This window comes from Pseudophryne corroboree, chromosome 1 (genome assembly GCF_028390025.1).
Source record: "Pseudophryne corroboree isolate aPseCor3 chromosome 1, aPseCor3.hap2, whole genome shotgun sequence".
In the NCBI taxonomy this organism is placed as follows: domain Eukaryota; kingdom Metazoa; phylum Chordata; class Amphibia; order Anura; family Myobatrachidae; genus Pseudophryne; species Pseudophryne corroboree.
This window is the reverse complement of record NC_086444.1, coordinates 513368011-513383426: the sequence shown is the minus strand read 5'-3', so window position 1 is coordinate 513383426 and position 15416 is coordinate 513368011. Positions and strand designations below refer to the sequence as shown.

The 15416-nt window shown below is 46.2% G+C and overlaps 1 protein-coding gene across 2 annotated transcripts in view; it reads left to right on the top strand.

The window, feature by feature from the left end:
- FXN (frataxin) overlaps positions 1–10945 on the top strand; it is a 112218-nt gene extending 101273 nt beyond the window's left edge. Inside the window, exon 5 of one of the 2 annotated variants that reach the window (XM_063913917.1) lies at positions 9022–10945. In XM_063913917.1, the coding sequence (XP_063769987.1) occupies positions 9022–9163 (142 nt within the window). In that variant the 3' untranslated portion in view covers positions 9164–10945. Of the gene's footprint in view, positions 1–1593; positions 1689–9021 lie in introns of those variants that run through there. The other variant, XM_063913918.1, reaches the window with a different exon arrangement.
- Positions 10946–15416: the final 4471 nt, after the last annotated feature.

Genomic DNA, 15416 nt, shown 5'->3' with positions numbered 1-15416 from the left:
TTCTGTTTGACTCCCGCTGGTATGTCCAGCAACAAGGCTGTGCGATGGGGTCCTGCGTAGCCCCGGCATTCGCAAATAGCTATATGTTTGAAGTGGAACAACAAGCATTTTTTGACGACACAGAGGTTGCGGAAAAGATTTTGTTCTTTGTCCGCTACATCGACGACCTGTTTCTGATTTGGCTAGGAACAGAATCTGAGTTCAGTGACCTGATGCTTAGGGTCAACTCGATGGACAATACGATCAAATTCACTTACTGTACCAGTACTCAACAAGTCAATTATCTAGATGTACAGATCTCTGTAAAAGAAGGTCAAATACATACCTCATTATTTAAGAAGAGCACAGACCGCAATACTATTGTGCATGCGAGTAGTCAACACCCAGCCTCCACGAAGAAGGGACTCCCATTCTCGCAGTTTTTGCGGATACACAGGATCTCAGATGATCCAGTAAACACCGTTAAGGAGATAGATATGATGACACGACAATTTTTGACCAGGGGATACAAATTAGACGATTTATTGGAGGCCAAGAGGAGGGTTCTGGAAATCCCACGATCAAACACCCTTATTTCCACTAAGTCCAAGAAGAAAGCGAGCAGTACGGACATTATTCCATTTGTCCAGCAGTACAACAGTGCCAGTCCGATGATCACGAAGGTTGCTAAAAACCTGTGGCCAATTGTGACCTCGGATCCGGATTTAAAGATGCTTAGTAAATCTAGATTACTGCCGAGTTTCACTAGGAATAGAAACCTCAAGGATTGGCTAGTGAAAAATAATGTTTCTTCTATACCTACAGGTGTACCGCACACTTTTTTGTCCAGAAAGCCAGGGTGCTATCGCTGCACAGGCTGTGCTACCTGCAGTTTTATGGAGTATGGGGATTCGTTCGCCCACCCACATTCGGGGGAACGTATCGCCATACGCCATATCTTGTCCTGTAGTAGTACTCATGTTATATACATCATTCGGTGCCCGTGTGGTCTCCTTTACGTGGGCAAAACAACGAGACAATTTAAAGAACGTATGGCATTACATAGGTCCGCCATACGACTTGCTTTAGAGGGTGGTAAGAGTGGCATGAACCAGCCTGTAGCGAGACATTTTAAGGCATTTAATCATGGTCTCGCCACCCTGAGATACAAGATCATAGATACTGTCCCCAAAAATCTCCGGGGGGGTGACAGGGGTAAGGCTCTGCTGCAAAAAGAGGCGCGGTGGATCTACCGATTGAGTACAATCACTCCAAAAGGTCTCAATGAGCATCTCCCCTTGAATTGCTTTTTGTAAGGACGTGTGTCCTTGTCTTTAATACATTTCAAATTATCCATTCACTGCTGCACTTTGGTATAGCTCAGTTTACCTGCGATGCCCCTGTTTATTATATGTTCATTACTGTGCCATTACTGTATATTTTTTTTTTATTGATATAGTGTTATTTTGTAGTGTGGGGACGTTCATTTTTCCCTGTCTGAGTATTTAGATAATATTCATGTGGCGATTTCAGTGGAGGGGAGAGGAGTAGGCGAGAGCTCTGATGCACGGTATTCACTCATGCTGTCACTATTATTGTTGTTCTGTTCCCTAGCAACCGCCAGACGCGGCCGGGCGCACAGGAAGTGCGTAGCGCCGGAGGGTGTTGTCGGAGGACCCGGCGCTGACGGCGATGGCAGGGATACACGAGGTGGGGTGAGTGGCTATATATTGTTTGTTTTATGTTATGTCTGTATCCTGATGACGTTATTAAATTAACGAAACGTTGACTGCTTATCTTTGACCGCTGTGTCATTTATTATTGCTACGAGTGCCACCATTTGTGACTATATATATATTGTCAAAGTCCGAAAAATATCTCTATACACACTGCCATATTTGCACCTCATACACGTCCGCGCTGCGCATGCGTACGCTCTCCCGTGCGTGCGCATACTCACAGTCGCGGGCACCCGCAGGCGCACGGTATGCGTATTTACGGTAGAGTTTATGTGATCGTAGCGTGCGACTCAATCGTTACATATTTTCACCATATAGTGTATTTTGTAGATCATGGTCCCTTTGATAGATTCTGAAAGTTTGGTTAATGTAGAATGTTCATGAACAGAGAAATCCCCCTTTGTTTGATACGAAGGGTCAGACAGGAGTAATACAGTGGTGTTTAGTATCCATCGGAAGAGTATCTAATTAGCAATATTCCGGTGTTGGTTTGAAGCGGATTAATCGCTCGTGCGAATAATTATGGACATAAGAAGTTTATGTCCATTTACTATTATTTGCACTTAATTATCCATGCGGCGGGAAACCCAGTTTCCCTCCCACCTGAGCTGTTGGAAATCGTCACAGCCCACCTGTATGAATCAACCTATGACCTTTTGTTATAATGCGAGGAGGAATTCCTGTGTCCAATGAACAATGAGATTGTAGGGACCATTGAATTGTATTGTGTGTGGGGCATAAATAGACAAGCCGATCACATCCAGCTCTGACTCTTCAACGGTTATCATTGCTGAAAATCGGGAGCTGGATGTCCAGAGGCGCATGCGATCGTTTCCTTTGTGCGTAAGTTTTCTCCGCAATCATATTGTCTTTCCTTGTTGTTATGGGCCATATCTCTCTCTCTCTCTTCTCCTTTTTCTCTCGTAATCCCTTGAACGTAATAGTATTGTATTGTATTTCATGTATAGTTATCTGGTTAGGTAGTCTATGTTATATTGTAGTGTATGACTTGTATTGTGTTTAATTCTTTTGCAAGTATATCATTCATAATATATATATATTAGGCGTTGGACCCTAAGCACGGTATCTGTGTATTTCTTATAGTGTTAAGTATTCTCAGAGCGTCGGTGACGCTCAAACAGCTTTTAAGTTAATAAGGTTAGACTGTGTTGCATCTACACCCTATCTCTACACAAAGGTTTTACAGCATATTACATTGTTTATGGTTTAGATATAAAGGTTTAACATTGTGAGCGTCTGCGCCGCTCGTGATCTCCTCGTGGTCTCGAGCGTCCGCTACGCTGATAGCGTAGCATTACGGTAGTCGCTCACCTATAAGTGTGCCCGATACCAACAGCGTATTCTCGTGAGCGTCTGTATCGCTCGAGCAGCCCGCTCCCGATACAGCGTCCGTTACGCTATAGTGAACCATTACATTAGTCGGCAGCCAATAGCGTGCCTGCCTGTGATCTCTTTGCCGTGAGCGAACGCGACGCTTGAGCGTCTCGACCACGGCTAAGCGATTGTTACGTAACGAGCGTACCCTTACGGTACTCCATACATAAATAGCGTACAGTGTTCTTAGACCTCATAAAGGGTTTTATATAAGATAAATATTTAGCTTTATCAATATATATATATATATATATATATATATATATATATATAATATAGTTAAAAACCCAGATTGCCCTAAAAAAAACAATTCCACAAGACAGCTGACTTTGTAATGGCTGCTCTTCTCGAAGTCTCAAGCATAGGAGTGGCTTTGGTGAAGTGTAACCTGGGTAAAAATGTTGAATCATGGATACATTCCTTTCCTCAGCCCAGTAAAGAAAAAAATATTCGGGAAAACAATCAAAATATAATAATGTGGCTCATAAATACAAAAAAACAATTATATAATTACTTCAAATATAAATAGATATGCTAGTAGAAATCAAAAAAATTAAAGTATTTAAAATTTCTTGTCAGCTTGTCAGAAAAACTTGTCGCAATGAAATTGTCGAAAGTCACGTCAAAAACCACTAATACCGATTCGACAATCTTCAATTGAATATACTTTTGTCGAAAAGCCGGGTTTTTAACATTACAGACACTCAACTGTCGAAAAGTCAAAAGTCTAAACGGATCCAACAGGTTTTTTGTCGAAAAGTGGCGTATTGAATTGTCGAATGCAATTCGACAGGTTTTTTTTTACCGGAAAAGCCCAGTTTTCCGGAAAAAAACAAGGAATTCGACATCAATTGAATATACCCCTAAGTCTAGGCCTTGTTGCACAAAAGCCAAAAGTCTGGAAGTTCTCAAATTGTATGCATCATAATTCTTAGCAGCACACCAGGTGAAGTAAGAATTCCAGACCCTGTAATAAAACTGTGCAAAAGCCAGTTTGTGGGCCTTTGGCATAGTTTGGATAACCGCCTTGGAGAATCCTTTGGCCCTCAGGAGTGAAGCTTCAAGAACCACGCCGTCAAAACCAGTCTGGCCAGGTCCTGGTAGACACAAGGGCCCTGAATGAGGAGGTCTGGGCGTTAAGGAAGTAGAAGAGGACGCTCGATCGATAGACCCTGCAGGTCTGAGAATCAATGCCGTCTGGGCCACACTGGAGCGACTAGAAGTAGTATTCCTCCTTCTCATTTGAACTTCCGTAGTACCCTGGGCAGGAGTGACACTGGAGGGAACACGTATGGCAGCTGAAAGTTCCATGGAATTACCAGTGCGTCCACGAACGCTGCTTGAAGATCCCTTGTCCTTGATCCGAAGACTGGAACGCCGCTTCCCAGTTGAGGAATGAGCATTACCGATATTGCTGGCAGATGGCATTCTATCCAACAAAGGATTTTTGACACTTCCATCATTGCCATGCGGCTTTGAGTGGCGCCTTGATTTATGTATGCCACCGTAGTGGTGTTGTCTGATTGAATTTGAACAGGCCTGTTCTGTATCAGAGGCAGGGCAAGAGTCAAAGCATTGAACACTGCCCGCAATGCCAGAATGTTTATCGGGAGGAAAGTTTCCTCCTTGGTCCACCGACCCTGGAGAGAGTGTTGCTCTAGCACCGCGCCCCAACCTGCAGACTGCAGTACGTAGTCAGTAGGACCCAGTTGGGGATCCAGAAGGGACGGCCCCTGCTCAACTGTTGGTCCTGTAGCCACCAGCTCAGTGACAGACGAACCTCCGGAGTCAAGGAGATCATTTGAGACCTGATCCGATGAGGCAGGCCGTCCCACTTGGAAAGGATTAACCTCTGCAGAGGGCGGGAATGAATTGAGCGTATTCGACCATGTCGAAAGCCGACACAATGAGGCCTAGTACTTGCATCGCTGAGTATATCGACACTCTTGGGCGAGAGAGGAAGTATCTGATCCTGTCCTGAAGTTTCAGGTCTTTCTCTGGAGACAGAAACGGCCTTTGGCTGTGTGTGTCCAGCAGTGCCCCCAGGTGCACCATGCTCCGAGCAGGGACCAGCGAGGACTTTTTCCAGTTGATGAGCCACCCGTGGAATTATAGGAATTGGATCGTCCGTTCCAGATGACTGAGGAGAACATCTTGGGAGTTCGCCAGGATCAGCAAGTTGTCCAGATACGGGAGAATCCTGCTTCCCTGACTGCAGAGAAGGGCCATCATCACGGCCATGACCTTGGTGAAGATCCGAGGGGCTGTGGCTAGTCCAAATGGTAGAGCCCGGTATTGATAATGTAGGTTGCCAATCGCAAACCACAGATATTGCTGATGCGATATTGGCAATGGGTATATGCAGGTAAGCATTCTGTGTGTCCATATAGTCTTCGGGTTCCATGGCCAATACAATAGAGCGAAGAGTTTCCATACGGTATTTGGACACTCACAAATTTGTTCAACGATTTGAGGTTGAGTATATGGCGGAAGGACCCATTGGATTTCGGGACTAGAAACAGGGTCGAATAGTATCCCCGGCCTCTCTGGGACATGGGTACCGGCACTACCACTTCTTTGTCCAGGAGGGATTGCACAACCAGGTGTAGAACTTGCGCTTTCAACAGATCCGAAGGGATATCCGTCGTGCAGAACTGGCGAGGGGGACGTCTCGTGAAAGAGATTGCATACCCGTGAGAAACAGCTTCCCGCACCCAGGCGTCCGAAGTGGTCTTTAAACAGGCCTGGGTGAACTGCAGAAGTCAGCCTCCCACCCATGGATACCCCAGGGGGAGTCCCGCCCCGTCATGCAGCAGGCTTGTCTTGTTTGGTAGCAGGCTGACGGGCGGCCCAGGATTATTTAGGTTTGGGCTTAGTGTTTTTGGACGCACGAGCCTGTTTCGGATACGCCTGACCCTTTTCTTTCCCTGGAGGTCTAAAGGAACAAAAAGTGGTACTCTTTGCTTTCGGTGCAGAAGGATTAGTACTTTTGGCGACTGCTAAGACTGCGTTTCTCCAAATCAGTCACAATCATATTCAGATCTTCCCCAAATAGGATGTATCCCTTAAAGGAGAGTACCGCCAAGGTCTTTTTGGAGTCCAGGTCCACCTTCCATGACCTCAACCACATAATTCGGCGAGCCAATATAGACGTAGTGGATGCCTTGGTAGAATGTGGTAAGACTACTTTACTTTAGCAACCTGCTGACATTTGAACTTATTAGGTTTCTTAGACGCAGTAGTGGTATCTACCTCATCATCAATTTGTAGAATCAGCTTAATAGCCTCCACTTGGTCAGGAACATCAACCTGAGTTGTAGGTTCCTCATCAGAAGCAACTGTATCAGTGTCTGATGGATCAGTATATTCCCCTTCTTCAACAGAAGAATTATCTGAAATATTAGTGGATTGTGAGGAGGAAGCGGCCCGCTTAGATGACCCCAGAGGGATGTGGGGTAGACTTTTGTTTAACCAAAGATTGTCTACCCAGATACAACAATTAAATCAGAGTGTCCGCCCAGGGCAGATTAACTACAGGGACAATATGTGGCTGCAATGGTACAGGAGGTCCCAATGAGGGGCGTAAGGCATGTCACAAGCGTCTTCCGCATACTTGAGACCGCTGCCTAAGATGACTACTGATTTGCTACAGGGGTTGCGGGCTGACTGGGAGATGTATGGCACCCAGTACACAAACCATCAGTTAAAACCTCCCCCTCTGGTAAATCCGTGGTGCTTGCACTGCATGATGCAGAAGCGTCTACGGATTTCCCACCCTATGTGGCAGACATTATAGTGAATGTAGCTGTAGAGCATAACCGTACAATATAGCCAGACAAACGCAACACCTGCAAATAACCCCATGATTTATGTGACAGTAAATGCAGGACACAAACAGAGAATTAAAGCGGATGACTGAAATACACAGTAAAGCACACTAAACCGTATATACTGTGTAGCACTATATATGAGACCTTGATGCACCTAGCCCCCCAGGGTACAGAATACAGTGATACACGAGGCGTGAAATCCACACAGCAGCTACAGGCACACTCAGTCACAGGTACAATGCAGAAGTTATTTCAGACAAACCATAAAACTGCACTGGACTAGTAAAACTACATATAGATATATATAGATATAACAATGCACAGTCCGATACTGGATGTATATCTCAGAATACTTGTACTTCTTTCTACCTGAATATTTAGTACACTTGTTCTTAACTAACACTGTCTAAAATGACATGTAGAATACTTAAAGGACTGTAAATGCACAGCGCTGAGTAAGCAAGCGGATTTACAGAGGAGACAATGCCCTGCAGTCCCAGAGATCAGCCGCAGCTACTTGTGAAAAGGTGGCGCCCAAGTCTCTGTCATGGAGTGAGGGAGAGTGAGGAGCAGCTCCAGGGCGAGAACACCAGCAGTAGATGGCGCCCGGAGCTGGGGGAGGGGCTACAGGTCAAGCGCCTTATCCCCTCTGCTGGTCCTCACCACCGGGTACTGTGGAGCCTTGTTAAAAGGATTTTTGTGAAATCCGACCTGTGCTCCCTGCCCTGGTGGATATAGTGAGGTCCCTGCTCTAACACCGTGTCCACGCCAGCGTCGCAGTCCATCTCCGGAATGCGATTTCGGCGGGTCCCACATTCTTACCTCCTCCCGAAGAAGCAGCCACGCGATCCTGGAGCGCGCCAGTGGCGTGTACCCGGAAACCGGAGCACCTCCGCCGCAAGTACCCGGGAACTTGGCCAGCGGGAGTATGCGGCGCCAACTTACAAACTGAGCTCCTGTGTCCGGAGGTGGGGTTATAGAGGAGGCCATGCAATGCATCCTAGGAACAGTCAAAGCTTTAGCCTGTTGGTGCCTCTGGATCAAGATCCAACTCTACTCCCCCAATATATTACCTGTGGAATACAGTGTACCCCACTGCAGAAATGTAATTTATGTAACATCACAAGGTTTTTGTGGCACACTGCCTTGTTATAATCGCTTGCCCTCCCATGACTTCTTAGTAATAAGATTTATTAATAACTGTAAGTCGCAGTTACATTTTTACACAGCATCTACTATTGTAACAATTACCCCAACTACATGACTTGTGGAACAAACATTACGCTCATGGTGATGTTCATTATAGTGCTCCATCTTTCTAACACCAGGTAAAACTAGCATTATATTGATGGTAGGCTGCTGAAGAGAGTGACATGTAATAGGATCCATGCATTGTATTGTACGTTTGTGAGTAGAATATTACTGCTGACAAGTCAAGCTGCTGTTATAAAGAGAAAGCACTAATTATTATTGATGTACTTTATTACATGTATGATACTTGTTAACCGTGGCAAACATGGTACAGACTGACATCCACGGGGCAATTGCCCAGGTGTATTCCCAGGACTCTTCTGTGTGTTTTAATAAAATAAATATTCAGAAAGTGATGTGTATGTTCTGGAAGCTAATCGGGGCCCCCGGAGTGTGCCCTCGAGACATTCCATAATGTAACTCCCTCTCAGAAGCTACAGGTCTAGCTGTTCACTAAGCCAGAAGATGCAGAAACAGCAACATGCATTCAGCTGTGGATCAGTGTAGAGGAGTTAAGGAAGGCTCTGGAAGGGAATTATGGTATGGGATGCCTAGAGAGAAGTAATGTCTGTTCATTGCTATGGGCAGAGCTGCCAGTCCTCATTCACATAACATCATTTTTATTTATTTTTTCCACTGACCCATAGTTTTGTAAACCAGCTGTGTATGTATTTGGACATTGGATGCTGTATACTAATACAGCAGCTTTGTTATTCTAAAATCTTAATCTACTGTACATGAAAATAAATTATCAAATGTCTTGGACTGATTGAAGTTCAAGACCTTATTTATATTTTGCTTAAACTCAATTTCTTTCTGTGTTTCAGTGGCCCTAAGCGATATGACTGGACAGGACAGTCATGGGTTTATTCACATGACGGAGCAGCTCTTCATCAGCTGTTGGCACAAGAACTTTCCCTTGCATTGAATAATAAAATAGACCTATCAGCCTTATTGTATTCAGGATAACACATGGTCTCAGAGCTTCCTTGTACCTTACTTCAACAACTGTAGGGATTGAAATGGATGTTTCTCGCTGGAACCTACTGTACAGTATATTTACTTAAGTATAGAAACAGTATCACACTTACTGGGACAGTCTTCAGATGCAAGTACCAGCTGGATGATCAGGGAAGAATTGAGTTGATTGGTTTGTAAGGCTTCTGAGTATTCACACCTGGAATTATTTCTTGACTGACTAACATCACTATTTGGCCCTGAGAAGTTTGCTGAACCAATCTGAGTCTGCTATACAAAGTGGGCTTCCTCTCACCTCTGTTACTAAATTATTTAACCAGATCGTGATGAAGGGTGACAGTGGTTAAGCAAGAAGGACTGCACAGCAGGAAGGGAAGAACGGAGGTCCTGCTTAAAGAAAACATATCAGAAGAAACAACATTATTACTTTGCTACAGTACCTCATTTAGTTTGATGTAACCACAGGGCTGTTTCTAGCCAATTTGGCTCCCAGTGCGAGATTTAAAATGTGCCCCCCCATGACATAAAAAAATGTTGCCCCCCCCCCCCCACACACCTAGATAAAAAAAAACTTGCACGCGCACCCAGCAAGGGGCATGGCCTCATCTAAATGGGTGTGGCCTCGTCTGAAAAGACTACCTCACAATCCAGTTTTTGACCCTGCTCCAACAGATCACGACCACCACAGGAAAAAAAAATTCTACCATATTGAGCCCCACACAGTAATGCCCCCTGCACCATATTATGCCACACACCGCAATGCCCTTGATACATTAAATCCCCACACTACGGCAGGCAAGAGTCCCCATTTCACACATTTCGGCAGGTGTGCCCATTTTACACATTGAGAGAGAGAGAATACTTACAGAGGCGATTACCGCTCTTCGGCCCGCCTCACCAGTCGCTCCTCGCAACGGCCTTTCCCTCTTCCTAACTTGGATCCCCCTCTGTACTCCGCTCGGGGGGGGGGGGGTTTGTGGAGTGACGGGGTTGCGTCGTGACGTAACGATACAACCACGTCATTCCGTGAAACTCCGCCCCCCGAGCGGGTTACTAGGGGAGAAATAGGAGGGGGAAGCAGGGAGCCACAGTTAGTGCCACGGCGGGCGCCCAGTGCGGTTGCACTGCTTGCCTGCCCCAAGAAACGGCCCTGTGTAACCATCTGTGCTGAGGCCTGGCTATCACTAAAACCTGCACTGTTTATTGTAACCAATAACTGTTTATTGTAACCAATGCTGTTTATTGTAAGCATGTCCCACTGGGATATTCAATTACCCTGATTTGCTCTTGGGTGTAATGTATCGCCGGGGGGGTGGGCTATCTAATTAGCGCTGATAAGCCGGTGCGTGCCGTGGCTTATCAGGGATTTTGTTTCACCTGCCTCCAGCAGGCGAAGCAAAATCCCAGATAACCGTCCTGTTTTCATCCAAAAACAGGGCTATTACACCTGAAAACACACAGGTTTCACTGAACCTGTGTGTTTACGGGTGTAAATGCACTTTTTACTGGCTGAGCTAATTGAATAGCCCGACCGCTACACCTGAAGAAACATTGGGGCTTTTTACTCCCGATGTCTCTTTGGGGCAAAATGAATATCCCCGCCAGTCTTCTTTTTAGTAGTTTTTTTCACAATTTTAAATCTCAACATAGTACAGTATGTGACCTTATATAAATAAATGTTAATTATTATATGGGGGCATATACTGCTGTCGCTGTACTTCCCATTTCGCCTTGTACACTGTTTAATGTATAATGTAAGATTTGATCATTTTATAGTGTTTATTTTTATTGCTTTTATTTTACCTATGTTTGGTGATCAGTTATATTTTGGTGTGTGCTCACCTTGTATTTCAGAATCAGCAGGGCCCTAGGATAAATGGTAGGGTGTATCAAGCTCTGGGGTTCAGGCTGATAAGGGATCTAAAGTAGATGATGGAGCGGACTGCAATTTAGCATGGCCACATCCTCTTTTGTACCATGTGTTCCTCTGCAGTCACATGTGGAGCTAATTGCTTCAGTTGTGATACTGATGAGCTCTTTAAAACATGCACGGTTTAGCTGGCCACACATCTAAAGGTTATCTTTCCTTCACCCTACCCAATGGCTGGTTGGATCGAAAATTTCTAATGTATGGAAGCAAACGACAATCAACCATTTACTTCCAGTCGTCTGAAAATTTACTTTTCTCTATCGTCCTAGTGGATGCTGGGGTTCCTGAAAGGACCATGGGGAATAGCGGCTCCGCAGGAGACAGGGCACAAAAAGTAAAGCTTTAGGATCAGGTGGTGTGCACTGGCTCCTCCCCCTATGACCCTCCTCCAAGCCTCAGTTAGATTTTTGTGCCCGGCCGAGAAGGGTGCAATCTAGGTGGCTCTCCTAAAGAGCTGCTTAGAAAAGTTTAGCTTAGGTTTTTTATTTTACAGTGAGTCCTGCTGGCAACAGGATCACTGCAACGAGGGACTTAGGGGAGAAGAAGTGAACTCACCTGCGTGCAGGATGGATTGGCTTCTTTGGCTACTGGACATTAGCTCCAGAGGGACGATCACAGGTACAGCCTGGATGGTCACCGGAGCCTCGCCGCCGGCCCCCTTGCAGATGCTGAAACAAGAAGAAGGTCCAGAATCGGCGGCATGAAGACTCCTCAGTCTTCTTAAGGTAGCGCACAGCACTGCAGCTGTGCGCCATTTCCTCTCAGCACACTTCACACGGCAGTCACTGAGGGTGCAGGGCGCTGGAAGGGGGGCGCCCTGGGAGGCAATGAAAACCTATTTTTGGCTAAAAATACCTCACATATAGCCTCCGGGGGCTATATGGAGATATTTAACCCCTGCCAGAATCCGTTAAGAGCGGGAGACGAGGCCGCCGAAAAAGGGGCGGGGCCTATCTCCTCAGCACACAGCGCCATTTTCCCTCACAGAAAGGCTGGAGGGAAGGCTCCCAGGCTCTCCCCTGCACTGCACTACAGAAACAGGGTTAAAACAGAGAGGGGGGGCACTAATTTGGCGTTAGAAATATATAAAAAAGATGCTATAAGGGAAAACACTTATATAAGGTTGTCCCTATAAAATTATAGCGTTTTTGGTGTGTGCTGGCAAACTCTCCCTCTGTCTCTCCAAAGGGCTAGTAGGTCCTGTCCTCTATCAGAGCATTCCCTGTGTGTGTGCTGTGTGTCGGTACGTGTGTGTCGACATGTATGAGGACGATGTTGGTGAGGAGGCGGAGCAATTGCCTGTAATGGTGATGTCACTCTCTAGGGAGTCGACACCGGAATGGATGGCTTATTTAGGGAATTACGTGATAATGTCAACACGCGGCAAGGTCGGTTGACGACATGAGACGGCCGACAAACAATTAGTACCGGTCCAGACGTCTCAAAAACACCGTCAGGGGTTTTAAAACGCCCGTTTACTTTAGTCGGTCGACACAGACACAGACAGGGACACTGAATCCAGTGTCGACGGTGAATAAACAAACGTATTCCTTATTAGGGCCACACGTTAAGGGCAATGAAGGAGGTGTTACATATTTCTGATACTACAAGTACCACAAAAGAGGGTATTATGTGGGATGTGAAAAAACTACCGTAGTTTTTCCTGAATCAGATAAATTAAATGAAGTGTGTGATGATGCGTGGGTTCCCCCCGATAGAAAATATGGGCGGTATACCCTTTCCCGCCAGAAGTTAGGGCGCGTTGGGAAACACCCCTTAGGGTGGATAAGGCGCTCACACGCTTATCAGAACAAGTGGCGGTACCGTCTATAGATAGGGCCGTCCTCAAGGAGCCAGCTGACAGGAGGCTGGAAAATATCATAAAAAGTATATACACACATACTGGTGTTATACTGCGACCAGCGATCGCCTCAGCCTGGATGTGCAGAGCTGGGGTGGCTTGGTCGGATTCCCTGACTAAAAATATTGATACCCTTGACAGGGACAGTATTTTATTGACTATAGAGCATTTAAAGGATGCATTTCTATATATGCGAGATGCACAGAGGGATATTTGCACTCTGGCATCAAGAGTAAGTGCGATGTCCATATCTGCCAGAAGATGTTTATGGACACGACAGTGGTCAGGTGATGCAGATTCCAAACGGCACAAAGGTGTATTGCCGTATAAAGGAAGAGGAGTTATTTGGGGTCGGTCCATCGGACCTGGTGGCCACGGCAACTGCTGGAAAATCCACCGTTTTTTTACCCTAAGTCACATCTCTGCAGAAAAAGACACCGTCTTTTCAGCCTCAGTCCTTTCGTCCCTATAAGAGTCATATCTGCCCAGGGATAGAGGAAAGGGAAGAAGACTGCAGCAGGCAGCCCATTCCCAGGAACAGAAGCGTTCCACCGCTTCTGACAAGGGACCCCTGGATCCTACAAGTAGTATCCCAGGGGTACAGATTGGAATGTCGAGACGTTTCCCCTGCGCAGGCTCCTGAAGTCTGCTTTACCAAGGTCTCCCTCCGACAAGGAGGCAGTATGGGAAACAATTCACGAGCTGTATTCCCAGCAGGTGATAATTAAATTACCCCTCCTACAACAAGAAAAGGGGTATTATTCCACACTATATTGTGGTACTGAAGCCAGAAGGCTAGGTGAGACCTATTCTAAATCTAAAAAAATTTGAACACTTACAAAGGTTCAAATCAAGATGGAGTCACTCAGAGCAGTGATAACGAACCGGGAAGAAGGGGACTATATGGTGTCCCGAGACATCAGGGATGCTTACCTCCATGTCCCAAATTTGCCCTTATCACTAAGGGTACCTCAGGTTCGTGGTACAGAACTGTCACTATCAGTTTCAGACGCTGCCGTTTGGATTGTCCACGGCACCCCGGGTCTTTACCAAGGTAATGGCCGAAATTATGGTTCTTCTTCGAAGAATAGGCGTCTTAATTATCCCTTACTTGGACGATCTCTTGATAAGGGCAAAGTCCAGGGAACAGTTGTAGGTCGGAGTAGCACTATCTCGGATACTGTTACAACAGCAGGGGTGGATTCTAAATATTCCAAAATCGCAGCTGATCCCGACAACAAGTCTCCTGTGCTTAGGGATGATTCTGGACACAGTCCAGAAAAAGGTGTTTCTCCCGGAAGAGAAAGCCAGGGAGTTATCCGAGCTAGTCAGGAACCTCCTAAAATTAGTGCATCATTGCACAAGGGCCATGGTAAAAAAAATGGTGACTTCCTTCGAAGCAATTCCAGTCGGCAGATTTCATGCAAGAACTTTTCAGTGGGATCTGCTGGACAAATGGTCCGGATCGCATCTTCAGATGCATCAGCGGATAACCCTATATCCAAGGACAAGGGTGTCTCTCCTGTGGTGGTTACAGAGTGCTCATCTTCTAGAGGGCCGCAGATTCGGCATTCAGTTTTGGATGTTGGTGACCACGGAGGCCAGCCCGAGAGGCTGGGGAGCAGTCACACAAGGAAAAAATTTCCAGGGAGTGTGATCAAGTCTGGAGACTTTTCTCCACATAAATATAGCTAAGGGTAAATTTATAATGCTCTAAGCTTAGCAAGACCTCTGCTTCAAGGTCAGCCGGTATTGATCCAGTGGGATAAAACATCACGGCAGTCGCCCACGTAAATAGACAGGGCGGCACAAGAAGCAGGAGGGCAGTGGCAAAAACTGCAAGGACTTTTCGCTGGGCGGAAAATCATGTGATAGCACTGTCAGCAGTGTTTCATTCCGGGAATGGAAACTGGGAAGCAGACTTCCTCAGTAGGCACGACCTCCACCCGGCAGAGTGGGAACTTCATGGGGAAGTTTTCCGCATGATTGTAAACCGTTGGGAATTACCAAAGGTGGACATGATGGCGTCCCGTCTGAACAAAAAACGGGACAGGTATTGCGCCAGGTTAAGAGACCCTCAGGCAATAGCTGTGGACGTTCTGGTAACACCGTGGGTGTACCAGTCGGTGTATGTGTTCCATCCTCTGCTTTTCATACCTAAGGTACTGAGAATTATAAGACGTAGAGGAGTAAGAACTATACTCATGGCTCCGGATTGGCCAAGAAGGACTTGGTACCCGGAACTTCAAGAGATGCTCACAGAGGACTTATGGCCTCTGCCGCTAAGAAGGGACTTGTTTCAGCAAGTACCATGTCTGTTCCAAGACTTACCGCAGCTGCGTTTGACGGCATGGCGGTGGAACGCCGGATCCTAAGGGAAAAGGCATTCAGGAAGAGGTCATTCCTACCCTGGTCAAAGCCAGAAAGGAGGTGACCGCACAACATTATCACCA